The sequence below is a fragment of the Chelonia mydas genome, chromosome 11, assembly GCF_015237465.2.
Source record: "Chelonia mydas isolate rCheMyd1 chromosome 11, rCheMyd1.pri.v2, whole genome shotgun sequence".
NCBI lineage: Eukaryota > Metazoa > Chordata > Testudines > Cheloniidae > Chelonia > Chelonia mydas.
In genome coordinates, this window is record NC_051251.2 from 44,961,405 (window position 1) to 44,989,171 (window position 27,767).

The 27,767-nt window shown below is 38.9% G+C and overlaps 1 protein-coding gene across 19 annotated transcripts in view; it reads right to left on the reverse strand.

The window, feature by feature from the left end:
* The window catches only part of SESTD1 (SEC14 and spectrin domain containing 1), a 115,797-nt gene that overhangs the window by 68,550 nt on the left and 19,480 nt on the right, over positions 1–27,767 (reverse strand). For 14 of the 19 annotated variants that reach the window (XM_043525341.1, XM_037912666.2, XM_027831915.3 and 11 more), the window contains 2 exons: positions 19,763–19,842; positions 5,650–5,758 (listed from right to left, as the gene is read on the reverse strand). In XM_043525341.1, the coding sequence (XP_043381276.1) occupies positions 5,650–5,758; positions 19,763–19,817 (164 nt within the window). In that variant the 5' untranslated portion in view covers positions 19,818–19,842. Of the gene's footprint in view, positions 1–5,649; positions 5,759–19,762; positions 19,843–24,430; positions 24,484–27,767 lie in introns of all 19 variants that reach the window. The other 5 variants (XM_043525337.1, XM_043525336.1, XM_043525331.1 and 2 more) reach the window with 1 other exon arrangement.

The following is a 27,767-nucleotide window of genomic DNA, read 5'->3' on the forward strand; positions in this document are numbered from 1 at the left end:
ATGGACACGTGGCTGAAAACAGAAAGTGTAAAGACAAGAAAACAAATGTTCAACATCAGCAGGTGTTTCGTCAAGTCCAAAGTGTGGAAAATCTCAGTCAAATGATTGTGATGGTCCTGGAAAGTCGCTTCTGAAGAAAAGAAAATATGACAACTGTTATATAAAATATGGCTTTACATGCATTGGTGATCAAGAATGTCCAAAACCAGAGTGCGTAATTTGTGGTGATATTCTAGCAAACAGCAGCCTCAAACCTTCTCTACTTCAGTGCCACTTAGAAACTAGGCACCCCACACAAGTCAACAAGCCTGTTGATTTTTTCAAGAGAAAATTAGCCAAGTAGAAAAGTGACATTACCAGTTTTTTATCCAAAGCAAGTACTGATAAAGAAAATGCACTTGAAGCGTCATACCGAGTGAGCTACTGAGTAACAAAAGCATCAGAAGCCCATACCATAGCAGAGAGCTTGATTGGTCCAAGTATAAAAGACATAGTTCATTGCATGCTCAGAGAAAAAGCTGCAAAAAGGATTGACGTAGTACCTTTGTCCAATAATACGTTGTCGAGAAAAATTAATGACGTCAAGTAACGTAGAGACCACAATTGTACATGGAGTGAAAAATAGTCCATATCATGCTATACGTTTGGATGAATCAACTGATGTTGCTAATCTATCTATATTGCTAGTGTTTGTACATTATGTGAATGAAGGTATGGTTGAAGACGACTTGTTGTTTTGCCGACCATGGAAAGACCATACGATGGAAGAAGATATCTTCAATCTGACTAATGCATATTTTCAAGAAAAGGAAATAGATTGCCTAGGCATTTACACTGATGGGGCCACATCAATGATGGGGAAGCATACAGGATTTGTAGCTCGAACAAAAAAGGCTGCATCAAATGTCTCTTGGACTTGTTGCAATATCCATAGACAAGCCCTCGCAGCAAAACGCATGCCTGAGGGACTGAAGAAAGTGCTGGACAATGCAGTGAAAATGGTGAATTTCATAAAATTATGACCAACAAATTCCAGAATATTTCACATACTTTGTGAAGAAATGGGTAGTGTACACAATTGCCTGTTGTTCCATACCAAAGTTAGATGGCTCTCACGTGGCAAAATCCCTGTGCGTTTGTTTGAGCTTAGAACAGAATTCCTTGTTTTTTCCACCTCGCCAGCTGTATGGAAAATCATGTCTGGCTCCAGAGCCTAGCTTATTTAGCAGACATTTTCTCGAGGATTAATGACCTAAATTTATCTCTTCAAGGCCTCAATATAACAGTTTTCAATGCGCAAGACTGAGTTGAATCCATGATAAAGAAGTCGCAGTTCTGGGAAAGGTGTTTGGAAAACAATCAAACTGAGTGTTTCAGTACTCTTCATGACTTCCTGGCATAACAAACTTTGGTTGGATCAGTGCACTAAAACCAATATAACTGCACACCTAAAAGGACTTTGCACAATGTTCAGGGAATACTTTCCAGCCAAGTCAAGCGATAATGACTGGATTCGCAACCCTTTTGATGATACCACTCCCTCAACGGAGATATTGAGCACTGAGGAAAAAGAGAAATAGATTGAGATCTCCTGTGATTACGTACTGAAAAGGAGTTTCAGAAGTTGGTCACTGATCAACTTTTGGTTGAGTTTAAGAAACAGGTACCCCCTGCTGGCACAAAAAGCTATCATCATTTTGTTACTGTTTTCAACAACATACTTATGCGAGAAAGCATTTTCCTCGTATGCACTTCTGAAAACCAAATACAGAAGCAGACTCAATGCCAAACCAGACCTTTCTCCAGTGGTTCTGGACTTCCAAGAGCTATGCAGATCAAAGCAAGCGCATTCATCACACTGAGGAGATTTAAACTTCAAGACTCCTTATGAGAAATGGAAAGGGAGGAGGATATTTTTTGCTGTTTCTAAAATTAAATAGGCTGCTAGTGTTGTTTTTAAAAATTATTACCAAGAACAAGTTTAAGCTTTGTTATAGTCGTGCATTGTTTGCCTGGACTGCTCAAGATCCAAATGCTTGTGGGAGGAAGGAACTCTTTATTTGAGTTGGCTTCTTAAATACCTTCATGCTGGTTCATGTCTGGTACTCCTTGATGAAACATTAGGAGCCTTGTCCTATAGCAGGCTTAATTGAAGTGATATGAGCTACAAAAGTGGAATCTTGGAAGAATATTGCCATTTTCGTAATGTAATAAAATAAATAATGTAATGATAAATAATTATTACACACGATTTATTATTACATTAACATGTCATTAAAAAACTAAATTATTTCCAAGATCCCTGCTTCTCTAATTTATGCTCAGGTAAGGCAGAAAATCTCTGGAAATACTCATTTTTAGGAGGAGGTTCGCAAGATTTGGTATTTTCGTGAAAGGGGTTTGCGGGTTGTTAAAGTTTGGGAACCACTGCTCTAGAGCTTCTCAGTGAAATGACTCAGCATGGGAAGTTTCAGTCTCAACAGTTAAAAGTTCAGCAAGTGATAAGCAACTGAGAACATTGGAAAGCATTAACTAACCATGCACACTAGTGCCAGCTCTGATTATAAATTGTTAAGTAAGACAGACATTCTAGTCATTGTTCAAATACATACAATATTACTACACATGTATATATTTTTCATTCACTATAATTGTACCATTATGGGACTAAGATGGATTTACTATCACTTATGAGCTGTCAAGTGTACTTAAAGAAAAAACGGTGTGCATATACTATGTTGTTTTTTTAAATCAATATACCCTTGCCCATTTTAATTTATTTTTTAATGAAAAAAAGTTTAGCTCCTGAAAATGTACAGACAGAGCACAATGCCTATTACTACAATAATCCCATTGATTTCCAGTACAGTTACTCATAGCAGCAAGCATTATGCTTGGTAGTAAGCATTTGCAGGATCAGAACTTTAGCCTACAGTATGGATAAGAACCAACTAAACAATAGGAGGGGAAAAAATCAATTGGAGTGGTAGAAAAATATTCATAAGCATATTTCACTTTCTTTTTAGAACAAAAACAATTAGTCAATTTTTAGTTTAGGACTAAACTAATTTCCAACATGGTTGCCATTGTGTACCTGGATTTTACTTTATTTATTTTTCAATGGCACTTCTTGAAGACATGCATAAGATTTTCCAGGGACCCTACAGAAAATTAGGCTCATTGTTTGCAGTGTCACAGCCAGAGCAAGTTCTGAAAGCCAAGTTATAACTAGATGATTTATATAGGAACTGACACAATCTAACCTTGAATACAGCAAACACAAATGGTGTGTCTATCATATTCCTTTGAAATATTGTTTTCTTAAGGTCAATGGAAACAAACAACAGCACTTGTATATTCCCACAAAACACAACCCTCAAAAAACAACAAATTATCCAATTCTGAAAGGTTAAATAAAATGTTTAACACAATGCATTTAAGCTTTAAAAAAAAAAATTGGTAAAACTGATTTGTGCATAAGAACTGTGAAGCCTGCCAACTCCATTGACAGGGCATTGAAGAGCATGAAATATTGCTGCATTTATCTTTTCTTCCACTTTAAAAAAGTTTTTATATTTTAAACCATATCCTATCATAACAAAGACACATCTACTCAATAGCTATGAATTTGTTTAAAAAAAAAAACACCAGTATTTCATGGATATTGTACAAATCAAAGACATTTCACCTCAACACTATAAAAGTCTGGCCTGCCACAAAACATTTCACATTCATAAAAGAAAAATTTGGAGTTACAACACTAGCTACTGAAGTTAGTGATACATAATTTTGAGACACTGTATGTTAAACAATGTATAACTTCAGGTCCAGTTCTGCAAACCATCCACTGATGGAACTCCCATACAAGTCAACAGGACTACTCTCACAAGACAGACCACTCGTGTAAAGCTTTAAAGAATTAGGCTTGATATTTGTTGAAAACGCAAAAGCCTGGTTTGGGGACAAAATGCTAACTCACAAGCGTTTTAAAGCCTTCCAGAAGAGCACAGAGAATCTTTAATATTTAAGGAAAACGCTTTTTTAAAAAGCAAGTTCTTTCTACTATTAAACCAACATTAAAGCAGGATGGTCTCCCATATTATTATTCTGCATGACTGTCAACACCAACGGTGGGCATGTCAACCTTTATTTTCATAGGTGTTTCACAGTTTACACGTGGTATGAGCAATGCTTAGTGTGAATTTTCAGATAGCTTTAAGCAAAATAAACGCAATATATATCACAGCTAGATAGTAAAACAACAAATTTTGGTAGAATACTTACATTTATTCAACAAACAGGACCAAACCCTGAAGTCAATTAGACTACTTGCATGAATAAGATGAGCACAATTTTCACCCATAATTTTGTAAAAGTTCCAACTTCTTTTTTTTAAAACGAAACACAAATGTATAAACAACAAGCATGTAACTAATTAAGAGTACAAGTAAATTATTCAATCAGCTTTACAGAAGTGACCGGAGTGTCTCAGGTTTCTTTTAGTAATATTCATTTTTCTTCTCTTTGGGGCCAGATCATTAGTCTACATATTTGAAAAGATCTGATACTCCCATTAGCAAAATAAAATGCATAAAGCATTTTTTATTTAATTATGCTAACATCTCTTTCTCCCGGTCTCTTATAGTTGGTCTTTTAACCATGTTGGAAACATGAGCATTCACTTGGGGAGAGGAAAAAAAAATCAAACACAAAATGATAAAACTAAGATTTGAGGATGACTTACCAGTTCTGTTGGATAATTTCTGCCCCCATCATCAGATCCAATCAAATAAATTAATAATATCTGGCCAAATATAGATCTGAACCTGCAGTTTTTCCATAAGCAAATCTCCCACAGAAGTTGTTAATTTTACAATCAAACCCATAATTAATGATAGAATCCACTGAACTCTGGCCCAAATTCAGCAAAACAATTATAGCATTTTTTTTTTTTTTTTTTTTTTTTTTTTTTAACTTTAAGCATGTAAGTAATCCCACTAACTTCAATGAGACTTCATACATGCTTAAACTTAAGCACAATTTAAGTGCTTCAGTGAATCTGGGCCTGTATGAATAGAAGGGCTGCAAAAACAAAAACAAACAAAAGGAACAAACGATTTTCTGCCTGAAAAGTCCCACCAATTCCAATGATTAGTCTTTTTTAATGTTGCTTTTTAATGTAAATTATAGTCGCTAGTTAGTTTACACCAGAATTATCAGAAAGAAAGAAGTTACTGCACGTATTCCAACAATGCAATGGTGAAATACACCGGACAGAAAAAAACAAGCAGGATAATTAAAAGAAACTATCACATATCTTTTAATTTACTATGTTATTTGTGTTTTAAGTTGTTCTAATAAAATCAAATGAGATCACATTATGGTATAATCCAGGGCTAGCCAACAGGCAGACCATGGGCCAAATCCAGATCAGCACACACTTGAACTCTTTTTACCATCATCATTAATGTTATTGAAGTGTGAAAAATGTTTCACTGGAGTCTGGACCTTGACTATATGTTGACCAAGAAAAGTGGACATTGACAAAAAATAATTGACTATTCCTGATTACTAAGTAAAATATGTTTTGTACCGGAAGATAAAAACATGTAGTGCTTTTAAGAAACATCTTTAGAGTCACTTAGTCACCTTGGAATGCTTAGCAGATAGTCTAGGGTAACACTCAGCTCATCCATGTTTGTCTGTTCAAGGCATAATGGAATTGTCAGAATGAGGCCACTTCGTCTGTCCTTCCCTCCTATTAAAAAAAAAAAGGGGGCATTACAAAGATTTAATGTAGTTTTAAGATAAAAATACACATTTTCAGCTACATAGTCTCAAACTACATGTTACTTGTGACTAAAACTGCTATAAAGATTACAAGTGAACAAAAGTGCTGCGAGTTGTGGACAGTGCTGTAATTAAAGAACATTTTGTGAAGCATATCTTGGACGTTAAAGCAAAGTTACATAATAGACTAAACAATGAATTTGTAACCTACCAGTAAATGACATGCCCAAAACACAGGGTTTGGTCATGAGGTGACCTTAATGCAAAACACGGTTTATAATATATATTAACAACTTTGAACACTTAAAAAAATCTCAATGTCTTTTCAGTAAGACTATACATTTACATTAAGGTCTCCAGTCTAGGAAGGTAGTTTAGCATATACTTGCCTTCAATAGAACTATTAATGCGCTTTAAGTTAGGCACATGCTTACATACCTTGCTGAATCAAGGCCCAAAAGGTGGAAACGTAGAGCATTTGATCAAGATTATTTTTTAAAGGGTGCCTGAAGTTAGGCTCCTAAAGCCATATGAATGGCCATATTTTCAGTTACTAAATACCCAAGAACCCACAATGGCCTGTGTATCTAGATCGGAACAACAGTAAGTACATTGTACAGCTTCTGTTAGCACACAGCAGATTTTCATCCAAATATAAAGAAACAATGAATATGTCAGGATCAAAACATACAAGATTTAAGGCCTATTTTCATAGGCATAGATCACCCAGAACTCTCACTGAAGCGTTGAGAGCTGTGAGTGCTTTGAAAATCAGGTCCTTGATGTTTTATTCATAACACTTTTTAGTATGTAGGGAAAGGAATTCATAGTCATTTCACTAGATCTCATGAAGTGATGAACTTTCAGTACTGAAGGGGTCGACTCTTGACTCCATCGCCCACTTTTTACATTCTCAAACAAACACCATCATTCTTTCTCCCATGCTTTCCCCGCCGACTTGCGACGAGTTCCCTGTAAACATTCCCAAAGTCATTTCTTTGTTCTCTTTCAAATCCTGTGTTTGTACAGTGCCTAGCACAATAGGGTCCTTGTCCAGAACTAGGACTCCTAGGTATTATAATAATTCAAAGGAATACAGCAGAACCCTGTTTATCTGATCTAACTGGGACAGGGGACAGATCAGATAATCAAAAAACTAAATAAAAAGTGGAAAATGGGAAAGTGCAATGCTGTACCGCCATCTGGTGGTCACAGGAGAGATCTCCCCCTTCTGGACGGGTGTGCGCTGGTTGTTCAGTTAACACAGAAAACCAGATAATGACAGATCAGATCAAAGGGGTTCTATTGTAATAACACCATCACCAACAATTTAAGAAAAAGGCACTTCCAAGTTTGCTCGCAATAAAGATGAGGTACTGAAATTAAAGTATACTTTACATTTGATATCACAGCACAAATTATATGTAAACCATTGACCAAACAAATGCTTTTAATCTCATTTGAAATGGCTGTTTAAACCATGTGGTAGATGCCCACAATACTAGATACTAACAATATATGGCCAGGGCCTGGCCTATGCCATGTCCCCGTTTTGCCTCTCCGATTCTCTTCAGAAACCTGTGTTGTGAGACTAAGAAAAATCACATCCACTCTGCCCTATGGCTGCTTGGGGAGAGTTATGAGCAACAGAAGAGAGGCATGCTGGAATTATTCACTAGTGAGAAGGGCAAAACACAAAGGCAGAAGAAGGGCAGAGTAGCAGACATACATCCATTACAGCAAAATAGAATGGACAGGTAAAGAAACAGAAGTGTCCCTACCATACACTACAATCATAGGTGCCAGGAGGCTCAGAGCAAGTTTGGGGAAAATCAAAAGGTATGCTCATTATTAGACCTACTAGCCATAGGCTGATAGGGAATATGGAGCCACCAAAACAGGTGCAGCATTTAGGTAGGAATCGCTGCATCCTCCTCCTCCTCAGTTGCTGGGTGGGATAATAGCTCCCACCTGACCGTTGTCCCTGGACATATCCCTCTCATGTCCCTGCCATCACATATCAGTTCTACCACTCACATTCCCACAGTATAACACTGTAAGGTATCAGTTTGACATGGAAAGTCTAATGGATGCCCTGTTTCCAGTGCTAGTTACTGATTCACCGATGTAGCATAAGCAAAGCTGCAAGGATTGAACAGAATGTTATATCTTTGCACTTGGATCTTTTCAGCAACCACCTTCCTGAGAAATTGTATTTCAGGCGAAAAACATGCTGCTTATCTAATTTTTTAGAATGAAATAAAGTACATGGAAATGAACAGATATAAACTGCAGCTTGATTTACAAGTTAGTCCAATAGCTTTTTAAGCCACCACTTTGGCCTTATAATATAATCTTTTTCTATCCTTCAGCTTTTTTTTCCCCAAATCTTCCACATCTGCATTAATAAACCAGTTTCAAAGTAAACTGTAAATCTCAGTAGCTTTGAAGGTGCTCTGATTTTCTTTGCCATTGCTTATTGGGATAAAAGATTTCTTAAATGTATTAACCTTTTTGTAAAATCCGGCAGGATCGTCTAATATAACAAGGAGTTACTTATAGACAGTAAGGGGACAGTATCCTAACCACTTCAACCAGACCTGGAAAGCTGGATTTTGTATGATAGATAATAATTTCAGTTTTATTATTGACGGAAATGGAGGTGGGGGGAGGAGAATTGTTTTCAGAGATGCTAAAAAGGCAAGTTTTTCCTAAGTGATTTTAAATACCTTGATTATGAAGTTAAGAAAGGCATTAAATCATCATGTTCTTGCTTCATGACAGCAGCTGATCTAAATGGAATTTGAATTATGACCACTCAGTCCACAAAGCCACTTAAAGAGAGTCCTATCTGTGCAGAATTATATATGAGAAGCCACACACACACAAAATCTGAACACGAGTATCAAGTGTCGAAGCTACAAACTGGTATACACGGAGAGGGGCTCTTTCCCAAGATAAGCCTAGATGCAGGTGACATAACTTGGCCATTTATACAATTAGTGTTGGAATTATAACTACAATAATAGTTAAAAGTCTGTTCTTTTTCAAAGCCATTCAAAGCCCAAACCTGGAATTAAAAATCCAGTGATGATACCAGGAATATAAAACAACTAGGCATATTTCCATCCCTCACAAAGGGCCAGATTCTGTACACCTTATTTATCCAATTAGCCCCCTTAGGTTCAATCAGACTACTTGAAGCAAGAAAGGATTTTTTTTTTTTTTGGCCCCCTGGAAGTCATCCATGAAGTTTATAGCAGTTTTCTATCTATCTTTCTAACCATGATGGCTCAAGAGAATGCCAACATAGATTGTTGATAACCAGCTATAGGGGGGTTCAGCAGTCTGAGCAGTGTAAATGGGCCCTTTTTCAATTTTATCACCCTTGTTGCCACCTCCTTTCCCAGGAACAGACAGAGGAGGGAACTGAGGGGCTCTTGAGTATGGGTTGGCCCCTCCCCCAGAAACCAGTAAGCTGCTGTAGGACAGTTCCTGCTAGAGTTGTCTCCATTCTATAGCTCACTGTTTTGAGCAGCAGAAGCTGCAGATAGCTGCCTTTGCCTCTTCTCTTCCTGAACAGCAGAGGCTACTGAAAGCCCAACCAGTAGCAAAGGAGGGATCTTAAATGAGAAAAAAAAAAAAAAAAAAAAAAAAGGAAGGAAGGAAGGAGGGGAATTGGATCAATATTGTTCAGAAGTTGAAGGGTTGCCTTTACCTTTTAGCTTGAGTCTGAGTGCACTTTAAAAAAAGCAGTTTCTCTCCTCCAGTTATATTGCTTACAAATATATTAAATTAAACAAATAAGAATAAAATAGTATTTGTCTTAGGATCTGAAACCATTGTAAGTCAAGTGTAAGTCAAAAGCCATGTTTCTCCACTGATAGTTTGTCTTCACAAAGTTCTCAAAAACAAGAACAAAACACTAAATAAGGATAGGAGTGCTACTTAAAACATCAAACAAAATATGGTCTTCCACCATCAAAAACCAAACCACATTTCTCCCAAGAGGCAGGAGGATATATCCCTCTCCAATACTGAGTTTAGCTCTGAGCAAGCAGACAGCAGAAAAAAAAACAAAGACAAGCATGGCCCATCCACAAATGTTGACATCAAAGAAACTGTTTTGGAGCTAAGCTCCATGAAGGCTAAATTCAAGCAGTAGTTACAGATCTTAAAAATGGATGCACGATGGAAGAAGTAGCAGACCAAATGAATGAGCAAAGTACCACTGTCACATAGGTAGTTGACATCATCTTCCTTTCCAAATGCAAACAGATGGACATGGTACCAAAACACTTTAGATAAGCTATTATCAGCAGGAGAGTGGGGTGGGGAGAGAGAAAACCTTTTGTAGTGGTAAACACCCATTTTTTCATGGTTTGTATGTGTAAGAACATCTTCTGTATTTTCCACAGTATGCATCCGATGAAGTGAGCTGTAGCTCACGAAAGCTTATGCTCAAATAAATTGGTTAGTCTCTAAGGTGCCACAAGTACTCCTTTTCTTTTTGCGAATACAGACTAACACGGCTGTTACTCTGAAACCAGGATTAAAACAAAACAAACAGAAGATGAAGGGGCTTGGAGCTGAAACTCAAAGACCTACATAAAAAAACAACACAAACAGCAAATGAAAAATAAAGACGTCCCTGAAGGGACCCTACTGTACTTGTAGAGGTTCTATTTAAATAAATTCTAGTCAGAGAAGAAAAAAAATCTATATTCAAGCCTATTGTGCTTTCTTCCACCAGACCACATCAGGAGTCTGCCCCACAGAGAATCAAACATCTGTCTCCATTACTATGCCAACAAGAATCAAACCATAAGAAAAACCAAGGAATAAAGGATCCTTTAATGGTCCAAGGGTACAGAATTGCAAGAAACTGGTCCATCAAATTTAACCTTTAAAAAAAGGCAAGTTCTCTGCTGCATTGTGTCACACACCAGTGAGATTTTCCTTGAAATTGTGCTTCTCACATAAACCACATCTATTTGAGCAAAAATATTGCTTCTCTTTCCCTCAGGGCAAATACTTCTTCAATAACAGTTGACTGTTTTAATACAGGTAATGATTCCCTCCACTACTACTAACACAGAGCTAGTATCAAAGAGTTGAATACAGACTATTTCCAGTGCCTTCTTTTCCTTTTGCCACAGATAATGAGTCCTTTATGAGCTCAGCTGCTTGCTTATGTGTTGAGTAACACCAGAGCTCGTGTGACATGGAGGGAGGATAGCAATAAAATAAATTGACTACGCTCATAGTACAAAACTAGGAGTGATGCGACATTTTCTGTAGAAATAACATCACTCCTTCAGCTCGGAAAACTACCACTTGACCATCATTCTCAGCTAATTCACATGAAAGCTGAACTGACTTGTAAAACAAAAAATGGTTCCCACTTTTCAAATAAAACAAGTCACCCGATACAGCTTAGTTTTAAAACTAACAAAACTGGTTAGTTGGATACCACCAAAGAAAATGAGGGGAAATGGCTATAAATTTCACCCTTCCGCCAGATTAAGGGATTATAGTATAGTATCGTTATTTTGCATAACAAACCTGACTTTTGTTGACAAAACTGCGTAGTGTAGACAAGGCCTTACAGAAAATCTTACCTCAATTTATTTAGCATATAGTTGGAATCACTTAATATGTTGCAAATGTGTGAAAAAGTGTGAATGAAAATACATCTTTTAATTGAAATGGTCATTTTTTTTTAAAGCCTGCTTATGGGGGGTCAGTCACTTCCGCAAGCAGTCAGTCAGCAGGTAGATTAGGAATCTTGTCAAAGAGATTGCAAATCCAGTGCTCATTTTGCTTTGAATGTGTATTTTACAGTCATAAGAACTATTTTGTAAATACTAGAACTGCTTAAAAATTTTGTTCAAACTTTCCCAAACACCGTCTGCAGAAAAATTTCATTTTTTTCAAAATTGGCAGTTACTCTACAAAAAAAGTCTAAATGTTTTGGGTTATTGATTGTTTAGTCATTCTGCCTTTCCTCCTTTTTAATGGAAAAAAGACAGGGGGACTCAAACATTGGAAAACAATTTGTTTTTCAGGGTCTTGATTTTTTGTTTTGTTTTTAAGTGGAAAATTTTCACATTTTCCAGGAAATATACTTATTTTCCAACCAGAGAATCATGTTACAAGGAGGGCTGCAGTACAAAGTTTGCAGTTGCCATGCTTCCTTTTGACTCTCTCAGGGTATATCTACACTGCAATAAAACACTTGTGGCTATGTCGACACAATAAAACTATCTTGACGAGCGGCATAGAGCTTTATGTGACAAAGTTAGAGCGAGGCAGTTTCAGTGTAGACAGTGCGCTTACTTATGTAGCCTTAAGTGGCCTTCAGGACATGTCCCACAGTGCTCATCATGACCGCTCTGGTAAGCTGTTTCTACTCCTTTTCCCTGCAGCCAGGTACACAGGCATGCACCCCTCCCCCTTTAAAGCCCCAGGAATTTTGGAAATTCCACTTCCTGTATGCTTAGCGTGGACAGCTCACATCATATCTTCCCAGCTAACCATGCCAGCTTTCTGCACCAAATGTGCTCCCGCCTGGAGTACACCAGAGTTGCTGGATTGGTTGGATCTGTAGGGAGAGGAGGCTGTGTAGTCACAGCTCCAATCCAGTCATAGAAACTTTGATACATACGAGCAGATTGCTCCTGGTATTGATGAGAAGGGGCATGAAAGGGACACACAGAAGTGCCGTGCTAAGATCAAGGAGCTGAGACAGGCATACCAGAAGACAAGGGAGGCCAACGGTCACTCTGGTGTGGCACCGAAACCATGCTGCTTCTACAAGGACATGTTTTGAGAAGGGCTGCAATCATCTGATCAGGCCAATAGCGAGCATAGACCATGGAGAGAGACAAATGAAAAACTAGAAATGGATAGCCAGGAGAGGAGAAAGGGGAAGAAGCAGATAATAGAGGGTCAGGAGCGGATGATAAAGCTCACGGAGGACCAATCATAGATGCTCAGGTCCCTGATAGCACTGCAGTTGGAACACATGCATGCTTGACTCGCCTGCAGCCCATACAGAACGGCATTCCATGCCCTCCCCAAACTTCCCACACACATTCCTTGCACATTCCCGGCCCATCACAGTACCCCTTGTACTCCAAGCCTAGGAACATTTTTGGTAACAACAGCTGGACTTACACACAGCTGTGAGATCCTTATTTCAGAGAGTGTTGCTCACGGTCATGAACCCTGTAAGAAATGTTAATATGTGTATTACTGTTTAATAAAAATTTAGTCTTACAAAGACAATGCTGCTTTATTTGGGACCTACATGGGGGGGGGTGGGCCGAAATTCATACACAGTGGCAATCAGCACATTTGCAGACTACAATTAATTTTCAAGCAGGAATTCTAGGTGGCAAGTAAATAATGCCTGTCTGAATGCATTACAGAAAAACACATGACTGGGGCTCATTGCCAAAATGCTGCTTCAGAGACTCCCTGATTTGAATAGCCCCCTGTTGAGACCCTCTAATAGCCCTGGTATCTGGCTGCTCAAAATCAGCTGCCAGGCAATCCACCTCAGTGCTCCACTCCTCTGGAAACTTTTCCTCCTTGGCTTCACAAATGTTATGCAGAGCACAGCAGGCTGCTATGACCATGGGAATATTTTCCTCATTGAGGTTCAATCTGCCAAAAAGGCAGCGCCAGAGACCACTTAAATCGCCAAACACATATTCTATGGTCATTCTGCTGCTGCTGAAGCGCTCCTTGCTGCCGTCAAGGTTTCCGATGTAAGGCTTCATGAACCACAGAAGTAACGGGTATGCTGGGTCTCCCAGGATCACTATGGGCATTTCCACATCCCCTATTGGAATCTTCTGCTCCAGAAAGAAAGTCCCTGCATGCAGCTTTCCATACAGGCCAGCGTTATTGAAGATGGATGCATCACGCACCTTCCCTGACCACCCCGCGTTGTAGTCAGTGAAATGACCCTAGTAATCCACCAGCACCTGCAATACCATAGAGAAGTAGCCCTTTCACAAGATGGTCTGGGGCCAAAATTGGGATATGCATGCCATCTATCACCCCGCCACAGTTAGGGAATCCCATTGCCGCAACACCATCCACTATTTCCCAAAAATTGCCCAGAGTCACAGTCCTTTGTAGCAGGAGACGATTAATGACCCTGCACACTTGCATCATCGCAACCCTTACAGTGGGCTTCCGATCTTCAAACTGATTCACGACTAACCAATAGCAGAATGAAGTTGCCAGCAATCACCACATGCTTTTCCACTACTAAGGCAGCTCTCGTTTTGGTGTCCTGGCGCTGCAGGGCGGGGACAAGCTCTGCACACTGTTCAAGGAAGGTGGTTTTGTGCATACAGAAGTTGTGCAGCCGCTGCTCGACATCCCATGCCTGCATCACAATCTGATCCCACCACCCAGTGCTTGTTTCCTGAGCCCAATAGCGACAGTCCACCATGTGCAGCTGCTCCATGAATGTCAGCATCAATCTTGAATTTTTTTCTTTCCATGGCACACAGCAGGGCAGGCACTACGGATTCCTGTTCAGATTTGCAGCTCATGAAATTGTACAGAGTCAGCCAGATTGTGTTCTTAACGCTCATCACAAGACTGGTGAGCAGTGCAGGATCTATACTTTCAGGCAGAGATGGTGGATGCAAGTTTACAGGGACAGTTGAAAAACAGCACAAAACGTAGTCAGAAGCCCTTGGAATTATGGGACAGAGAAAATTGCATCATGGGGCAGTAATCCCACTCCCATGATGCATTTTGATCCATTCCCACAACTCTTAGCAGAAGAAGGTGGTGATTTGCACAGTGGGATAGCTACCCATGGTATACTGCTCTCTCTGTTGGTACTAGAGCACCAACTGTGAATAAGCTCCGCCAACACAAGAAGTATTGTGTGAACATGCACAAGCAACGTAATTACAGTGGTTTATGATCATCAACGTAACTTAAGTCAAATTAACTCTGTAGTGTAGACATGGCCTAAGTCTCTCTCATGGAGTTTCCCTATACCCTTCTCCATCATAAAGCAACCACACCATAAATTAGTTGTAAAAATTCGCTTATATTGATTACACAAGAGAATCTAAAATTTAAGATGCACTCAACATTTCATATGCAAGTTTAGATTTGACACTTGAAATCTACTCACATCTGCAGTAAGCATTTGATCTCTAAGATGACTTTTTATTGAATAATTACCTGGATTTAAACAGCACTCATGGTATGGATTTAAACCGCTATTTATTTGTTGACATTTTCACCAAAGATTGCAATAAATTACATATGTTATTGAGTTTCATGACGTCACAGCATGCTCAAACTGAGTTATTTTTACTAAGGAGATAAGATTAAAAAAACCTTTATTCTACCTGCATAATAATTTTAGTACAGGTTTATCAAACAACTAAGACTTGTTCAGGTCAGACAAATATTCTGTCATTGAAAGTCTTCGAACAGTTTCTTCAGTTAAATCACTCAAAATGATGGCAAAACAAGGATTATCTACTTCCCACATACGCCCTCCAATGAGTGACACTACTCTACAATGTCAATAAAGGTACTGAGCAATTCAATGTACCCTTCTAAACTAGAATTATTTTAATTCACAACCAATCAATTTTAAAGATATTTATAAAAGTGTTTGGCATAAATTGCTTAACAATCACATCCAGATTATCAGTTAGGAAATTTCAGCAACCTTCCCTGAACATACTCATAGCATTCAATATCATCAATACAAGAAAACCAAAACATATTACACAATGGAAGTTACACCAATGATAGGGTGACCCAGATTATTTTTTTCATTTTTGTCTCAGCTTCTTAGGCCTGGTCTGCACTGGGAGGGAGGAGGGCGGGGGGGAGGGAATCGATCTAAGTTATGTAACTTCAGCTACGTGAATAATGTAGCTGAAGTCGACATACTTAGCTCTACTCACTGCAGTGTCTTCACTGTGGTGAGTTGACTGCTGCCGCTCCCCCGGCGACTCCGCCTGCACCTCTCGCGCCAATGGAGTACAGGAGTCAAAGGGAGAGTGCTCAGGGGTCGATTTATCGCGTCTAGACTAGACACAATAAATTGACCACCACTGGATCGATTGCTGCCTGCCAATCCGGGGGGCAGTATAGACATATCCTTAGTTATATTGCGATAATTAGATTTAGCAGAAGTCATTCATTTCTCCTTCCTTTTTAAAAAATTCTCGTGTGATTGTTCATCACTGCATCATTATTTCTACCTCAGACACATTCCTCACTACCTTCACAGTACTATATGTAGGAGTGGCAATCCCAAATCTGATTGTGACTCTAGATATACTAACCTGGAAGCCATAAATAAATAAAAAGGTCATCTGACAAAGAAGCCATAATTTGAGCTATTATGTGGGGATTCTAAGGTTTAGAACCAATCTTAAAATAGGACAAATTCATGTGAAGTACGTTACAGATCAGCATAAACTGATCTAATTTACATGCTGAAAGAGTGGAAGAGCAGGACTTTACCACAAAAAGCAACCAAGGACAGGTATAAGAAATAAAACCAAAGGAACTGCTCTCTTACACCGTCCTGTTGGTTGCATTTTCTGCTTCTACAGAACCTCACATTTCTCCCTCCTCAGTCATTTGCACTAATTTACAATGCGTAATTTGCAGAGTCATTTATATAGCCTCTGAATTTGGCCCAAGGTTTCCAAGTCTGTGGAAACACTGTTCCAATAGAAACTGCTGTGTTTTCCCCGTGAAACACTGTTCCAGTAGAAACTGCTGTGATTTCCCTCTGATGAGTGAAGTGGTGAGAGCAAATAATGGATGTACCAACTGAGGTAATTAATCAAGCATTATTGCCAAGAGCTTCTAGAAGGAACCACTTAGCCTCCTATCTCAAGAAGCTTAGCCTCCTATCTCAAGAGAACAAGTCCTGAAAAGCACTGTGTAGTTGAGGGAGGGAAAATGATGTAAAGTTAGACAAGGAATAATAAAGCAGGTCAAAACATACTAGTTTTCAGGTGTTTTCTAGCAGATTATAATTCTCATGTCTGGGGAGCTCACCATCCAAAAATCTACCGCATATTTTCACAGCATAACTTTCTTCTGATGTTTTATGATGATTATATTTTATATTCCTTGAAACTAAATGATATAAACAGATTTGACAAATTGGTTGCCCACCAGTTTTCTTTATTCACATCTGAGAAAGCTAAAACATCTGTTGTATAAATCTATACCATTAATTAAATTAAAATGTCTGTCAATACTGTGTAATTCCAAAGAATCAAGCCTACTCAGCAATATAGTAAGTTCCAACAAATTTTCAGCATTTAAAATGCCGGTCATTAAATTGCTTTTCACTAAGAATATCTGTATTCCCCAGAAGTCACCTACTACCGGACAGGCCCAACAAGGAAAGTAACAGAACACCACTAGCCATCACCTTCAGCCCCCAACTAAAACCTCTCCAACGCATCATCAAGGATCTACAACCTATCCTGAAGGACGACCCATCACTCTCACAGATCTTGGGAGACAGGCCAGTCCTTGCTTACAGACAGCCCCCCAACCTGAAGCAAATACTCACCAGCAACTACTCACCACAGAACAAAAACACTAATCCAGGAACCTATCCTTGCAACAAAGCCCGTTGCCAACTCTGTCCGCATATCTATTCAAGGGACACCATCATAGGACCTAATCACATCAGCCACACCATCAAGGGCTCGTTCACCTGCACATCTACCAATGTGATATATGCCATCATGTGCCAGCAATGCCCCTCTGCCACGTACATTGGCCAAACTGGACAGTCTCTACGCAAAAGAATAAATGGACACAAATCAGACGTCAAGAATTATAACATTCAAAAACCAGTCGAAGAACACTTCAACCTCCCTGGTCACTCAATTACAGACCTAAAAGTCACAATTATTCAACAAAAAAACTTCAAAAAAACAGACTCCAAAGAGAAACTACGGAACTGAAATTAATTTGCAAACTGGACACCATTAAATTAGGCTTGAATAAAGACTGGGAGTGGATGAGTCATTACACAAACTAAAAACTATTCCCCCATGCTAATTTCTTCCCCTACTGTTACTCACACCTTCTTGTCAACAGTCTGAAATGGGCCATCTGGATTATCATTACAAAAGGTTTTTTTTCCTCCTGCTGCTAATAGCCCACCTTAATTGATTAGTCTCGTTAGAGTTGGTATGGCAATACCCATTTTTTCATGTTCTCTGTATATATATGTATGTGTGTATATATCTTCCTATTGTATTTTCCACCGAATGTATCAATGAAGTGGGCTTTAGCCCACGAAAGCTTATGCCCAAATAAATTTGTTAGTCTCTAAGGTGCCACAAGTACTCCTCGTTGTTTTTGCTGATACAGACTAACACGGCTACCACTCTGAAACCTGTATTTCACAGTGAATCAGGTAGCTTTACTTGCCAAATTGCAAATGCACTTTAGCTGATCAGAATCTCCTTGAGGTACATGCTAATCAAACAATTGTACTATAACTGCTGAAACTGCTCCCGGAGAAGGAGGCAGCTAAGGAAATTGCTCACTATTGCAGGCTGTCAGAAGAAGCTGCTGGGGAGGGGTGTTAAGGCAAGGGAAGAGACTCTCAATGGGGGGCGAGGAGGGAGGTTACATCAACTCATCTAGATATTTGCCTAGTTTTACAATTGGCTACATAAAAAGCATTAGTGAAGTCAGTACAAACTAAAATTTCATGCAATGACCCGTTTATATTGCTCTATACACTATACAATAATTTCAATTAATTTATAACTGTATGGTAAAAATTAGAAAGTAATCCGTTTTTCAATATTAGTGTGCTGTGACACTTTCATATTTTTATGTCTGATTTTGTAAGCAAGTAGTTTTTAAGTGAGGTGAAACTTGGGGTACACAATACAAATCAGATTTCTGAAAGGGATACAGTAGACTGGAAAGGTTGAGAACCACAGCTCTAAATACATTAGCTCTGAGTTAAACATGGGAGTTTAATTTTTTAGACATTCAAGCAAGACGTACACTTGCTTGATTTGGCTAAGAACTAGCCATTAGCTGAAATACAGTAATTTTTTTTTTTTTTAGCTAAAGTAATGCGTCCCGATTTGTATGATTGCAAAAATGTACCTATCTCCAACTCGTCTTTCTTAAATTCTGATGTGCATAGGAGTTAAACCAGCAAGAACTAAAAGCTACGTGAACATCTAAAACAGCACCTTAGTCAGCAAAATCTCAAGTCACTTAAAACATACATCTCTTAAGGGAAAGTCTTCATTCTTTTGTAAATGATAGACTTCAACCTAAACTGCAAATGTTTTTGAGCAAAATAATAAAAATTAATATTCCAGCTCCACACCTGCCAGACTAAATCATTATTTTTACTACTTGATAAGATTTCATCTTATTATTAATTATTTGAATGCCCAAGAGACCCAGTCTGGACCAGAACCCCATTGTGCTAGGGGCTGTACACACAGAACAAAAAGATGGTCCCTATCCTTTGTGGAGTAAAGACTGGAAAGAAAGGAGGAGAAAGAACTTTCTATAAGAAATCCTGTAAACAAATTGTCCTAAAATTCAGAATCAATTGCTTTCGTGCCAATTAGTAGTTAATTTAATAAGGGTGCAAAACGATCACATTTTATTTTATAAGAAGTGAAACATGACACCAACCTTGCGTAGGTCATTTCAATCAAGTTACAGACCAGAATAAAAATTGGCTTACCAAGAATCACTAGTGACAAACTACGTTTGAATTTAGTTTTTCTATCCAGATTAAAAGATATTTTAGAGCTGTGTTTGAAATAAGCCTTAGTGAAAATCTGAGATACACTTCTGTCAAATACATCTGGCAAAGATCAAACAACCATACAAGTCAGATCCAAATTATACACCAGGCAACTGATTGAAGAAAAAAAATCAGAAACTGTACCTGAAAGGAAGGCTAATTTTTTCTTCAGAATAGGTAATATTACGGTAGCTTCCATTCTACTTCAGTTAACTTTCACAGCTCTGAAACACAAGAAATTAAGAGTGTCAACTTTGAGAAATCAATTACTGTGCTACACTAGAACAAGAGTTGGCTTGTGCCAGCATGGTTTTGTACTTACTTTTCAGAGAACAGCACAGAACACTTTATAACCAAAACTGTGATGTAACATTTGAATTGCATTATGTTGCAAAACTGAAGAAAAACCCCAGATCAATGTCAATCATTTTTCCATTGTAAATCTTTTAAGTCACTATTATTTCTTTTTATTATCTGAAAGCGATTTAGATTTTTTTATTATTTTAGCCTTAAATTTCATAGACCCTACAAAGTTAAATTCATTTTATTTTCAACACACTAAAGACAAAACACAAACCCGTAAGACATACATAGCTTAAATGCCCTTATTCAAGATGGGGAAAAAAACATTAAAATAGAAGCAGTTTATAAGTAGAACTCCTCTTATAATTTGTCATTCTTGTATAACAGAATTGGTGTGACTAAACCTAGTGCTCCTGTTCACATTTTATAGGGCTTCTCTCAAAGAACCAGGATTACGATTAAAAGAGTAATTATCTTTATATTGCATGCAAGTTAATGCATTACCAAATTAAGATCTCAATGCAGTTATCACCAAACTCAGACTGAAGAGACACATTTTGCAAACAATCTTTTAATCTATTGTTTAATGTATAAGTGGAGATGTTTCTGCTTTTCTCCCCTACTTTCATGAATTCAGCCCAAATTCACAAAGCGTATCAGTGACACAAAAACACATATTGCAGGGGAGAATTCACCCAGCTCTGCAGCATAGCAAACCTCTCACAATCCTAATAATTTACATATGCTGTTTCTGCTGGGCCATGGGAGATGCAATGTGATGGTTTAACCATCCAGTACACCCGATGGATTTTCGTCTTAATAATTTGAATGGACATTTCATAATAAACTGAAATTAGGACATAATAATAATAAATAAACTGAAATGTATCTGGCAACAGCAAACATTAATAGATACTTCTGTAGAGACCTTTCACATCTGCAAGAACATTTTGACAATACATGTTGTTTACTAAGGAGTCTGTTATACACACAGACCATTTTCCCCTCCCTACCATGCAAACTGACATAAAAACCAAATGGAACTGCCTTAATGTACCAAGTTCATTAGTAGCTAAAATCCATTACATTATGAGAAATAAATATCCACCATTGGGATAGATTATGGATATGTGAAGTCAGTGTTCTCTTCTTCTCAATTGAAAATAAGAAGCCCAAGCTAACTGAAATATCTCTTCATTGAGGCAGTATGTATTGGGAAATTGCCTAATAACTAAAAGTCTGTTTTAACAAAATGACAGCTTTTCTCTGTTGCTGTAAGAAATCACCAAAACTTTCAATCTACAGCTAACAAGAAGAAAAGTGACATCCTGAGAAGAATTTAGAACAAATTACATTCCAAAAACCAGGTAAAATGTAGTAATATATACAAAGATAAGCAAGTGAAGACAAATGACACAAATAAAAGTTCAAAGTGTGTAAAAGAAAGACAATGGACTTCAATCACTGTAATGTTGAGTCAGCTAAACACTGGAAGACAACAAACAAGAGTAACTCACTCTGGAACTATACTAATCACACCAAACGCCACAAACACACACACAGATCAAATAAAAAGAAAGAATGAATTTGGATTTAAGATGAACAGTCCAAGCTCTGCCAAAAGGAACTCAAGTTGACAACTAAAGAGTAAAAAATGTGTAGCATAACTATTATATTAAAAGTTGTACAAGAGAGTATTGGGTGAGCATCTAAATCTAAGCAAGTATCTTCAAAAAAGGCAACACTCATGGGAAAGATGACTGTTAAACACCAAGATGGCATGTGAGAAAGTGATAAAAATGTAGATTTCTGCAGGTTCCTAAAAAGGTGAAGAGGCATAGGAAAATTAGTCAACAAGACCAGAACTCTGCGTGCTGGGAAGCTTTAAGAAAAACTGAGTGACAAAGGGGTGTCAAACTTTGCTTCTCACTCAGTGACAATGATCAGTGTGAGACTACAAAGAGCATTCAGTGCACAGAAAAGCTTTACTACAAGTATCTGCCAGGGCAAAACAACTTGAATCTTTTCTGGCATCGGGATAAAGGAATTATGCAGATAACAACCCTTTCCACGCCCTCAAATACTGAACACGCACTAAGTCTTTGTCTACACTACACAGCGGTTAGCAACACAGCCGTGTCGCTAAAAGTCGGGCAGTGTAAACGTGTTTGTCGGCACTTTTGCGGACAAAATACTTCTACCCCCTAGGAGTGGGGTTCACGTTGCTGACAGGAGTGTGGTTAGTCTGTAAGGTGCCACAAGTTCTCCTTTTCTTTTTTTTTTTCTCCTGCCAACAACAAGCCGTTTACACTGCCACTTGCTGTGGCAAGTTTGTTTTTCAGCAGGGGGCTTTTTTAAGCACCTGTGAATGACAAAAGTTTTGTCGTTCAATTGGCAGTGCAAACAAAGCCCAAGTCATGAAGAACAGCAAAAGAAAGTAGGCATTTGAGACCAGATCATAGCTTCCATTATTTTTCACACAGAAGAGAGAAAAACTGCAGAGAACTCTCTGAAATGGCCCAAATTTCAATAGAAGAAGAGGGATTGAGCCAATATAACATTGTCCCATGTCCTAAAGTTCAAAGGAAACGCCTACATACTATTTCAACATGATTGGGCTTCACAATATTGGGGACATGGCTCAGGAAGGAGAAATAGAAGGCAGGGCAAGGGTAAAGCTCCAAACCACCATCAACTTCCGTATGCATACGGATTCTCCTGCTAAGACAACATTATTTTATGCCAACTTCCACTCTGTAACTCAAGACCTTATTTCCACCAAGGGTGGGGTTTTTTGGTTTATGCATTTTCAAGGAACCAGAAAGAGCACAGCTCAAGCATGTGCTAAAAACTGGTTACTTAAAATCTCAACTTTTAAAAATTAATATGTTAATTTTCTTCTGATTTGAGTTTTAATCTTCAAGGAAAGCAACCCATCAAGTTTGAATTTTCTAGCGTCATTCATTTTTAAGTTATCCAAGAGTGAAATATCTGATTGGAACATAAGAGGAAAATTTTTCCATACATGTGTAACTCAAAAAATGACGGAAATGATTTGGCTCAGACTTTTTTTCAAAAGTTATCTTTGGGCTAAGAGAAATTTCAGCATAAAAAGATCTTGTTAGAAAAAGCTATGAATGCATGAAAGACTTAACAGAAATAAGAAAATCAGCACCAGTGATAGCATGCACCACTTGAACACATTTTATACATAGATCTGTCACACACACCCACCTCTATACAAATCTCTGTGTGGGTGCGTGCGCACATACAAAACCAATCGTAGCCACATCCCATCGTCAGTGGGGATCGAATCCATAGCATCAAACAGCACCAACTGTACCTGAGCTACCACCACCCGCGCTAGAGAACCTATTTAGTTGTGACAATACAAAGTTGTATAGTAAGCAGTGCCTGCCAGCAGAGGGAGCCATGATCACACCCACATCACTAGGTCAGTGCATTGTTTATGTGTGCCTACATGAAGGAAAAGGGGAAGAGAGAGAAAACATGATGGTATGGTGGGGGATTATAAAGGTTTTGCCAGCATGAATTTGGTACGGGTGTGTTACAAGTGATAAACCCACACAAGTAAAGCAGATTATCCTAAACAAGTGACAATCAATTTTTACTACCACACTACCATATATTCTGTACATGCCACATTTTACAGAAAATATTTTAGAAATGTTTTCAAAAACTTTTTAATCCTCAGTCCAAAATACTTTGGCTTATAGATCTTATGCTTTATCAAATGGCCACTGGACACTGGACACCATTTTTAAATTCACATGTAGATGCAAAACATGATGCTACAGTATATGTGACATACAGTGAGCAGGGGAAGCGGAGAAGAGCTAAATTTCCTTGTGCAAAATTACAAACTCTCCCTCTCATTACAGCACAAATGCTTCTTACTGCCAAATTAATTCAGTCATCAGGAACAAATGATCACACACCCAACAGAGGGTGGGGTGGTTTGATCACACTAGCAAGGAAAACCAACTCCTGGAGTCCTGAGAGGAGAAGGGAGGGGCACGCTTGACTGCTCTGTGATCTTCCCCTCTCCCACTATCCAGAATGCAACTCACAAGCAGAGATCATGGGGGGGGGGGGGGGGGGCGGGGGGGGATGGAAAACTACTGAATTCTCCATCTCTCCCTTCTGCTGTTGGGAGGCTGGGGGAAAGAGGGGAGAGTTGATTGTCTCACACCCTTCCCCTTCCTGTGTATGAAGCCCCTGGGGCCATGCAGCAGCCATTTTGCTCTGGTTGCTGCTGCAGAAACAGCAGCTGCCTGAAAGAAGCCATATTGACAACACCTCTTTATATTCGAGCCTTTACACTCATTTGCAAACAACACGACCATGGTTAAGGTATGAAGCTGAGGGCCCCAGTTTCCTACAGTGCAGGAGTGGACAGTTACTAAGTAAATTAACTTACACCAATTGGTTCACTATCTGGATAACTCTCTTTTGGCAGGAAGATGTGATTTGGGTGAACTCACTCACCTATTAGGAAGATATCCATAGATGGCAGAATGCCTGGGGAGTCCTGCTTACCCCTGAAAAAAAGAGACACAACCCAGAGGATGACATACCTGGAAATCAAATTGGTAGGTGTATCACGCCTAAGGAAAAACTGGACAAATTAGGTATGTTAATACAAGTGATTAAAGGGTTTTGGCAAAGTTACTCCAACGCAGTTGCATGTAATTATGGGCTCTTTAAATTTTACCTCTAACCATGGTGGTCCTGGTAAGGGCTTTTGTGTACACTTAGTAGCAACCACCTTGGCAATTAAGGAGCCTCATTATTTTGACAAAGAAAAAGAGGGAATACTTGAGTGTGGGAGGCATTTTTTAAATAGTTTAAGGGAGTGATCTGAGTGGATGCCAGGTTGAGATTTACAGGTACAATTGGATGCCACAGTGGGTGTTGGATCAGTAGAGGCTTTGCCCCCAGAGCAAGTTTTTGCAGGGCAGAGGCAATGCTGTTTAAGGCAGAATTTGCTGTGGCTTTTCAGCTCTTCTGGGGTTAGTGAAGTCCCTTCTGGAGCATCAACAGGCCACTCCAAGCACACATTGGAACTGGAAGAGGTGCAGGTTAAATAATGGTCAATAAGCAGAAGCTGGGGGCCAGAACAGAGCTAAGAGAATGGCTAGATGAACAGTTATGCCTGACTAAACCCAGAGGAACATTTTCTGACTTGGTGTATGTAAGAGCCAGCCTTTTATTGCATTATACTGGGATGTCAGCTTCTTGACCAGAGATCCATTTGCTACAGTATTAAGAAAGGTGTTAGCCTGCTTGGGGTGCAATACAGCAAGATTTGGTAAGAATTCCTTCAGGAATGACGTGGCAACATCTGCAGCTTTGAAAACATTTGATTCACGGAGGGGTCCAGGTGACTGGGCTCTGGATAATATAATGTTATATAACCAATACCCACTCTTCAGTGGGGACTAGCAAGGCAGAGGGATAATACAAGCAAACCCTCTGTCTGCTTGCAATTTTCAGGAGACATTGGAAACAAGATGGATTTGCTGCACTTGATGATAGTGCTCTGAGCCCACAAGAGGGCAAGAGAACAGCAGGTGGATCCCAGGTGAGCTTCAGGCTGCAACAGTCAGCTTTGGATGGTTTCAGGGGAGGGGCATGTTGTGGCACAAGCTAATGCCTTTCCTGCACTCCCTGATGGGAGAATCACATTCATCTAATGTCTTGATTATTTATTTAATAGAGAACAATCTTGGGGTTTGTACTGAGGTGAATTTGAGTGTCAGAATTTATCAGGAACATGGGCTGGATTATCCACTAGTGGCTGGGCACCAAAAGAGGTTTGGTTAGAGATGTTTGCAAAGCAGGTATTTCAACTCTGCTACTGTGAATCAGGCCTGGACCAATTGGTCACCTGTCTATTTTGGTGAGATGACAACTACACACAGAAAAATCAAGTACGATCTTTCTCAGCTCTACAAGAAAGATGAGCACGTTGAACAGACACAAGGACCCACATATGATTGAGATAACTTAGACTGCACAAATGGATGGCAAATACCAGAAAGCTACTTACTGGTGCCCCCTGTGTGCAAATTAATCAAAGTCAGTCATTTTACAGCAGCTAAAGCAGTGCTTAATTTGTACCATGGCTTGCCAAGGCTGAGCCCCGGCACCTCTAGGCTTGGAAGTTTATAGCCCCGGCACTTCTGGGCTTGCCGCGTCAGTTACAAAAGTTAAAAAAAAAAAAAAAAAAAACACTGGTTGAGCCCCCGCATCTCTTTCATTACAAATTAAGCACTGAACTAAAGGCATCGGTTTTTTGACTGCCTTTTTGGAAGGCATCTCCGTAGACACCTTTATGTAGATACACACACGGCTTTTTCTGACCAAACACATTTTGATTCCCCTCATTTTTAGGTTTCAAAGAAACAGTACATTTAACTAAGTGAACAATTAAGCGTTTGAGAGAAGAAATTGCATTTCATGCCTTGCCAGAGTTTGCAGAGGCTATTTGAGCTTTGTTGTGAAGAAATATTGTAGTGGCTATTTTTTTTTTTTTAAAACCAAACTTTCTCCTCTCCGTTCCCCAAAGGACAATGTGTTTATCGATGCCTTTCTTTTGACGAACAAACCAACCTACATGCCAACAGCACTTTTTAGCAAAAGTGAACATGCACATTATTTTGCATTACTGCATATTAAATTTAAATGTATTAGACAAATTAGGATTACCAAAACAGTATACACCTTAAATGCTGATTAGTCAATTCAGCAACATCACACTACTGTATGCTTCAGACAAAAGTTTCTTTTAAACAGAGCTCAGATCTTCACTCGTCTCTCCATTATAATTCATCTCATCCATTCCAATGCTAACTAGCGGACCTTAGTAAAAATCGTGTTTACAGCACATGTGCAAAGTTTCAAAAACGTTTTACCTCTCTCCTGATCAAGAAAGTTTCTCAAGAAAGGTTACTGTGATATATACTAAACAGCCATTTATTCTGTAAACAAAGAGGAGAGCCTTTTATCATTTTGCCATACACTTCAATATTGGGGAGGGGGGGGGAGAGAGAGAGAGTTTGAATCAGTTTGTTTGTTTATATGTATACATAACTAACAAACACTGATTCAAACACTCTCTCTGCAAATAGGCAATATTTATTCTTTTGAGGCTGCAAAACCTCTATTATTAAAATACTTACTGGCTTTCAGAGATATAGTGGTATATTACTGTCCATAAGTTAAAATAGCTCCTTTGTTCAATACTTCCTGAAGCCAAAGGAAGTATTTCAGTTTATGAGAAAAACCTTTTCATCACTATTATTGACAATGCAAACCAGCCATTATTTGTTTGAAATGCTATTGAAACGTTCAGTTACCCGTTTAATAAAGGCTTTAGGGTGCTCTCTATCTAACAGGAATAGTCTTAAGGACAGCTTATCAGGCTATTTCTTCCTTGCTCCCACCCCAGCAGGAATGGTTATAGCATCTTCCACCAAACCTTCACAGCATTAGGAGATTCTTGGGGAGGAATGAAGCTAAAGGTCCTTCCTTAACCCCAACCAGAAAAATATTTTGGGGGAGAGCAGGAGAGAGTCACTCTGCTCCCCACTGGGAGCTACAGTGACAGATGGCACCACACACTCCACTTCCAGAAGGCCTAGCAGCTGCCATGACGACAGCTATGGAGCACTACATGTACCATTGCCTTGGCAGCTCCCATTTGAGGGCAGTTGTACACTAGGGAAATGCTAAAATATTTTGCCACGTGATGGGTTTTTAAAAAAGCTATATTAAATGCAAAGGAGCAAATATATTACTATAAATAAAAGTTACATTAGAA